A 7751-nucleotide genomic window follows, 5' to 3' on the forward strand; every position below is an offset into this window, starting at 1 on the left:
GTGAAGCTGCCTAAATCATACTTTTTGAGCTGGAACTACATTTCTGTGAGGATGCATTAGTTGGAATAAGATGTAACAGTCAAAATGATGATCTTAAATACCAGATCCGTTCACAGTATTCTCTCTCTCTGCTTCTCTATATATTATAGAGTCCTTCAGGACGTTACAGAAAATGGGACACAGATGGGATGTTTGTCCTGCCGCCTGAAAGAAACACATCAAAGATGTATCCCACTATCTCATTCTCTTTTCTTCACAACATGCGTAATTTACCTACAACACAATTCAGTCTTGCTGTGTGAGACACGTAATATTAATCGACTGACTTCCAAGAGGTCCTAAGAACCATAATTGATCTGATACAGTTTCTGCAAGTCACTCAAATCATCCTGTAATGAATGTAAGGGAAACAGGTCAATTTAGCTCAAAGGGAATCATTTATGATTTTATAGGGAATTTGGACCGAATCACTGTTTTATGGCTGATCACTGAGACGGCCAGCGATTCATTGAACATATATATAACATATATGTATAACATCAATTCTGCAATGGATATTAATATCCAAAGTATACTGTAGTGAAAACACTATTTATTAGCACAGTAACAAAATCGGCAGTTTAAGACATTAACTTGTAAGCACGAAACACAAGATACTTCTCTTTTCAATATAAATAAGGCTTTATCTAAGACATGTAAACTAATCTAACACATGAACACATGCATTCACACATTCACGCAAGTTGCAGGAAGAGAGAAAGTGAGGAAAGAATGAATTTAAGAGAATGAAAATGTGAAATCCCAAGTTTACAACAATATGTGAAAATGCATAGACATGAACAATCATCAATCACTTAATTAACCCTCGCATTGAGTTCCTCAATGAGGTTAAAATTATATTAAGTGCACCAGTTCAGCTAGAATCTGGAGGTACTTGCTTGCCTGTGAAAGGGGTTTCCTTCCTTGTCTGGTTGCCGAAAGGGGTTTCCCGAGGTTGCTGATTGGCTGGAAGTTCAGTCTTGGGAAGCCAGTGGTTGGGCGTTGGCTGACGACGCGGAGTTGTGGTCTGGTTAAAGTTTTAGACGGCACTCGAGGTCGGACTCGGAGACGCGGTGTTAGGCAAAACTTAACTCAGAACACGAAACTCTCAACAGAAAATAAAAGAAACTAAAGTAAAGAAATAGAAGTAAAGTTTGACGAGACTAGGTGGCGTTTCTCCTCATGGTTTTGGAGGAGCTGGCGTGTAAGCCAGAGCACGCTCAAAGAGCGCAAAAAGCGATGACTGAAAAGCATGGCTAGAAGCCATGACCAAAAAAGAAGAGGAAAAAGGGAGGATTTGATGGTGTCCTGAGTATTTAAACTGGGCTTTTGGACACATCCCAAATGGTGCTTTGACCAATTAGATGTCATCTTTGCTCTGGGTGTTGTATATTGCTCCTCCCCATACATAAATCAACGTGTCATCTCATCAGACACATGGTCCGAGTTTTCCCGCTCTTGCAGAGTGTAATTTTGGACATGATTTCTATTACAAGAATATGATACATTTGACAAAGATTGGATTGGAAGAAATGTTTCAAGCAAGAATTTTCACACACACACATACTAAACATGAATATGAACCCTTAAGCTATTCAATAGTTATCAAAAAGACATACACAATACGTGATTAAAACTTAGTCACACATGTGGGTTACATATGTAACGAATCAGCTCATGGGAAATATGAATAATTAATCATAACTAGTTATAATTAATTATGAATATTTTAGATCTGCTGTAGATATTTAGCTGACCTCTCAGGGTCAACTGTCTTGTCAATTATATGGAGTTATGTATAGAAATGATTAGTTGCTCACAAGTCCTTTTAGTGTCATTTAGATGCATATTTACATGGAAATGCAGTTTCTGTGAAGACCAGAGGTTAAAAGGTTTATAAGGAATCTCAGTCTGTTCTTTGTCTCTGAGGTGGGGGAAAAAGTCAATCCGAAGAGCTTGTGATCACTATCACTGGTTTACATGTGATGGTCAAGCTGTGCATCTCTTTTGACCATTAATCTTGATTACTTGCCCCCAAAATTGACAATCTCCTTGGAATTGTCAATAATTGTTCTTTTGTTTAAATGCTGTGAGCTACTCAAAGCTGATAGTTGGTTCAGGCTTGTGGCGCCAGGATCTGATTTACGACCATCCTGTGTCTTGGGCCTCTGTGGAATTCGGCTCCTCGTGTTTCAACTGTTCTTTATCAAATCTTAAATTGTCTGATTCGGTCTGATACCCTACACTTGAAAATAGCATTTACAGTTCTAGAATAAAATGTAAGTGCAAAACTCACCACCACAATGCTAGGGTTTTGATGATGGTTGGCACTGGCAGGGTGTTGTTAGGTGGTCTCTAGGGTATTCTCTCGTATTTCTAGGGTGTCTATGTGTTTTTGGCACATTGCTCTGTGGTTGTTAAGGGTGATGAGTGCAGTTGTCTTCCCTTTCTTGACATAGTTCCTAATAGGAAAGTAATGGCGGGATATATAGTATAGTAAATAAATAAATAAATGTATGTATATATTTTTTAAGTCATGCATTAAATGTTGCATGGACTTCAAATTAATATCTTCCTCAATATTTTTATTTTCCAATACAAATATTTAAACATATCTAAATCAAGATACATTCACTTGAGATGCAACATATGAAGTCTTGTTTTCTGAGAATGTGAACAAAATTAAGTGAGTTCGTGCTTAAAACACAAACAAACTTCTGTTTTTCTCTGTGAGAATTTGCTCTCTCTTTGAATGAAGTTGCTTTTTCTAACCCTATTAGCAAATATTTGTTCTAGTTTTATGCATAAACTCACTTAATTTTGATAAATTTCTCAGAAAACAAGACTTCTTATTTTTACATAATTTGCTTTTCAAGTAAATGCATCTTGATTTAATAATCCTTAGACAAAGGATTAAACAAAAATACACTGTAAAAAATGACCGTGAATTTAACGGTAAAAGACTGTAAAAGTGCTACAGTAAAAACCTGTTAAATGGTTAATGGTAAATTCCCCTACTATATACGGTGAAAATAGTATTGGACATTACATGTATTGGACATTAATTTTACGGTAGTATACCGTTTTTGGAAGTGAAAAAGACTGTATAATTTACAGTGAATAACCGTAAATTGACATTCCCAGAATTCCATGTTACATTTCAAATGTGATGTTTTTTTGTTGAAATAACTATGTTTCTTCTTAGTTTTTTTTAATCAGTTTTGTATATTAGGGTTGTGTGTTACACCTAATGTTATTAAATGAATGTTTATTGCATTATTTCAGTTTCATGTGTGTTACCAGGATGGTATTTAGTGTTTGTGTGAATGACACTGTGCACCTAAAACATTTTTACAGTGTACGGCAAAAGAGCATTACTTTTTCGCAGTGTGATCAGAAGGTATACAGTTTGTTTTGTAAAATCCAATAAAAAGTTATGGAGATCTATAGGAAGTTCAGACGTTTAAGCATTGCTAATGCTAATACAAGACATTTCCATTTATAGACCATATAGACATATTTTGTTCCATTCAGCTTATTCCTTAAATTTATTTACTTGTTTTTAAAAGGTCTTAAATTTACCTTCATAAAACCTCCAGAAACCCTGTACTTAGTATTAGGGGGAGGAGCATTTCTTTCAAGAGAGCATCTGTTTGGACAAAAATCTGCCAATCAAGAAGAACCATGCTTTCCCTCCCCCCTCCATTTATCCTGAAAGAGAAAAACATATTTTAACCGTCTTTTTAAATTATGTTTTTGTCTATGTTTAGCTTACAGATTAACTCAAAACCAACAGACATGAAATAAAAACCACAAAACTGCAATTTTGGGATCTTAAAGGACTGTCTTCTTTCATTTCATGGCTTTATATAAAGCAGACTGCATTAAATAGCTTTATTGATCTCATCCTCTTCTGCCTTCCTCTCTACACTCTCCATCTCTCTCTCTCCGAGCGGGGTGGGTGAGTGGGGTCGTCATACGGTCACTGCGCTTCACCAAGCTACACTGCGACTCAGAGCTGCAGAATATGCCAGTGTGCATTAGTGTAGGGCTGAACGGAGAGAGAGAGAGAGAGAGAGAGGTGCAGTATAAAAGAAACAGTAGGATGAGAAACTCAAGGAGACTAGAGAGACATCATCAGCGCACTTACATGAACCCAGCTCAGAATGAGCCTTGCAAAATGTGATGCATCAAATATGGATGCGCTTTTTTGTGGATCTTTTAGCTAAAGTTCAAGGAACAGCCATCCATCACTTCATATAATTTTCACATTCAATTCAGTTTGAAATCGAAATGGATCTTGTTTACCTTCTAAATGTGTCATCCTGGTCCTACAGCGGTTGATTTGGTAGTACATGCTGCTCCAAAAAAGTTTGTCTTTAAAAATGTATGACGATACTTCACTTTTTGGATGACGTCATCTTACTTTTCAAGGTTTTCAAGGATATCTTACTTTTCAATTTTATGAAAATAAAATGTGGAAACACTTTACAATTAGTTAATGCACTTTAGGCCGCAGTGTTGTTTTCTAATACTAAAGTTTTTATTCATATTTTGAGTTTTTATTTTTACATATTCCATTTTCATTTTTAAATTTTTCGTTGTGTGTTTTGTCATTTTTATGTTGTTGTTTTTTAAAATTGTCTATATAGTTTTATTGATTTGTATTTTACTTTTAAAATAATGAAAAATAGAAATGTTGAAATAAAATATGTTTATTTTTAATGTGTTTTATTTTATTTCAGTTCATGTTTATTTGAATAAAAGTAACACAAATGTTTTAACGGTTTTAGTTTTAGTTTCATAGTCATTTGTCTTAGTCATTCAATTGTCATTTTTATTAGGTTTATTTTTTTATGTCTATATAGTTTTTATTTATTTTTATTTCAGTTATTTTAGTATTAAGTTAAACTAAATGAAAATAAGAAATGTTACCTTGGCAACTATAGCTAAAATTTTTTTTTTTTTTTAAAGTTTAAAGTTTTTATATGTTTTTATTATTTTTTTCTGTTATCATTTATTTTACTTCAAGTAACAAAAAAATGATGGTTGTAGCTTTAATAACCTTGGCAATATCATAACAACATTTTTTACAGCTTATCTACACATTAACTCATGTTATTTATACTTTAATGTATTAATATATGTAAATTAGCATTAGAGTATTGTTGCATTAACTAATATTAACATATAAAGATTTGTTGGAAAGTGTTACTGACTCAATTGAGTGTTCACTTGAGTCGGAGAGAGACTCTCCTCAGGCACATTTGGCCTTTGCAATGTTTGTTTTCATTGGTGTTCAGTAATTTGTGCTGGAATCATTGCTCCGCCCACATCAGACTAGCTACATCCTTATTGGTCTAGACAGCATCCAATAGTAATGCACAACAGCTGGCAAGAGAAATACATGATCTCATTTTCAGGGAAGCCTAAAGCAAGCTTCATCAGCCAACATTCATCTGTAATCTTTCCTTCCTCCATCCCCCATTTAATCTCACTGCGCTCTGCTGGTCTGTGACCAGAGGCTCGTTTTCTTCCGTGTCCCTTTGCTCCCTTTAGCTGTCCAACTGAACTGATCCCAGATCAGAGATGAAGCACACAAAGGTCGTGATCCTCATCTCTGCCCTGAGTTTATGTGCTGGGTACATGACCTTATGACAGCACAGCGAGGTGGCTCTCTTTCGAAAGATGTGACATAGTTTGAGGGCAGTTAAAGATGGAGTTAGGATCAGTTTCTATTGACATTTTGTCAGAATGACCCCTTCCTCTGCCTTTAGGCTCACAGCGGCCCAGAATCACTGCAGTTCAGAAGTTCACAGTGTCACTTTTTCCTGTTACATAAAAAATAAGGCTGCCAATCAATTAAAAAAATGTAAGCATATTAATAATTACATGATATGCTCATTAGTTAAACAAATAAAATCATTATATATATATACATATATATATATATATATGTGTGTGTGTGTGTGTGTACATTAATGAGGAAAAAGTAATTAACTTAAATGATTTTAGCAAATGACTGCAATATAACAAAGAGTGAAAAATTTAAGGGGGTCTGAATACTTTCCGTACCCACTGTAGTTCATTACAATATGTGCAACGCTCTTTGTCTTCATTGTAAACAGTTCATCTATTGGTTTAAGTGTCTAGATATTGTCGGGGCAACTGTATGATGTAAGTGTGTGTGTTTGTGTGTCAGGGTCTCAGTGTGCTTCATATAGCAGCTCTACATGGACACCTGGACTGTATGGAGCTGCTGCTGGAGGATGGTGGTTCTGCGGATGTGAATAGCAGTTGTCCTCATGGACGCAGACCTGTACATATGGTGCTGACTGCTCAGAGCCGACCCAACACACACGCCTGCCTCATTTACCTGCTGGAACATGGAGCCCAGATCAATGTGTATGAACGCGTTATCATTAAGATTCATATCTAATAATGAAGGTGAACACAGATATGAGTATTAAAATGCAGATGACTTTGTTTCTTTCATCAAAGTCAGCGTGAAACAATATTTACAACCAATTTTAGTTATTATTTTGGAGTGAAACTGGATATTCAACAAGGGGGAAAATGGGCGGGACTTGGTTTTACATACTAGGTTTTGATTGGATTAGGAAAGGTGGGTGTTACATAACATGAGCTAATGAGCAAAATCAGACAAGAATAGGCAACATCAGAGAAAAGAAAAGGGAAAGTCATTCTGGAGGTAAAGCATGTTACTATATTTTGATCAAAGATTACGAAAACAATAATACATGTATTTATTGTGTTAAATGAATTTTTATTTATTTATATTTTAATAACATGCACGGATGAATTCTGCAAAATGACGCCAGGATTGATCAGCCAAAAAGGCAAGTAATTTTGAAAAAAATATTAGATAATATTTGTTTATTTTATTTTATATTGTCATTATTTTATTTATTTTTTGTTCATTGATGAATTGTGCAAAATTAGACCAGGATTTGTTAACTTCAATTGAAAAGTAAAGTAATTTTTTTAAGGTGGAGCAAGTTATTATATGTTGATCCTAAGATTTTAAAACAATATTGAATAAATAATATAATTTATTTGTTGTTTTTTTTATTTTAATAACATGCACTGATGACAAATTGTGCAAAATTAGACCAGGACTGGAAACATTTAATAATTTTTTTAAGGTTAAGCAAGTTATCATCTTTTTTGCACTAATATACAAACATGCACTAATGAATAGTGCAAAATTAGACTATTAAATTATTAGATACTGAACTCAAATTACCAGTGGATGAAAAAGCAGACATATGGATACATTGTCAGCATAATCATGATTTTAGTAAAGTTATGGTGTCAGAACTGTGTCCTTATATATTAAAGGGGTCCTAATATGGTCTTTTACAAAGCCTTGATTTTGTTTTGGGGGTGTACTAGAACAGGCTCTCATACTAGGTTGTTCGAAAAACATTATTTTTCACATATTTTACATTATTACAACACTTCTCTCCCCAGTCTGGCATGAACGGCTCAAATAGGTCCTGTATCAAATGAAGGACCGCCTTCTGAAATACGAAATGTGCTGTGATTGGTTAGCTGGGCCGGTGTGTGTTGTGATTGGTTAGCTGGGCCGGTGTGTGCTGTGATTGGTTAGCTGGGCCGGTGTGTGCTGTGATCGGTTAGCTGGGCCGGTGTGTGCTGTGATCGGTTAAGCTGGGCCAGTGTGTGCTGTG

At 35.1% G+C, this 7751-nt stretch overlaps 1 protein-coding gene across 1 annotated transcript in view; it reads left to right on the plus strand.

Annotated features, from left to right (window-relative positions):
• The first annotated feature begins 4354 nt into the window (after nucleotides 1-4354).
• The window catches only part of ankrd53 (ankyrin repeat domain 53), a 4693-nt gene continuing 1296 nt past the window's right edge, over nucleotides 4355-7751 (plus strand). Inside the window, exons 1-2 of the mRNA XM_016236076.1 lie at nucleotides 4355-4387; nucleotides 6242-6444. Of these exons, the coding sequence (XP_016091562.1) occupies nucleotides 4355-4387; nucleotides 6242-6444 (236 nt within the window). The remainder of the gene's footprint in view (nucleotides 4388-6241; nucleotides 6445-7751) is intronic.

This window comes from Sinocyclocheilus grahami, unplaced genomic scaffold, assembly GCF_001515645.1.
Source record: "Sinocyclocheilus grahami isolate Dianchi unplaced genomic scaffold, SAMN03320097.WGS_v1.1 scaffold481.1, whole genome shotgun sequence".
Taxonomy (NCBI): domain Eukaryota; kingdom Metazoa; phylum Chordata; class Actinopteri; order Cypriniformes; family Cyprinidae; genus Sinocyclocheilus; species Sinocyclocheilus grahami.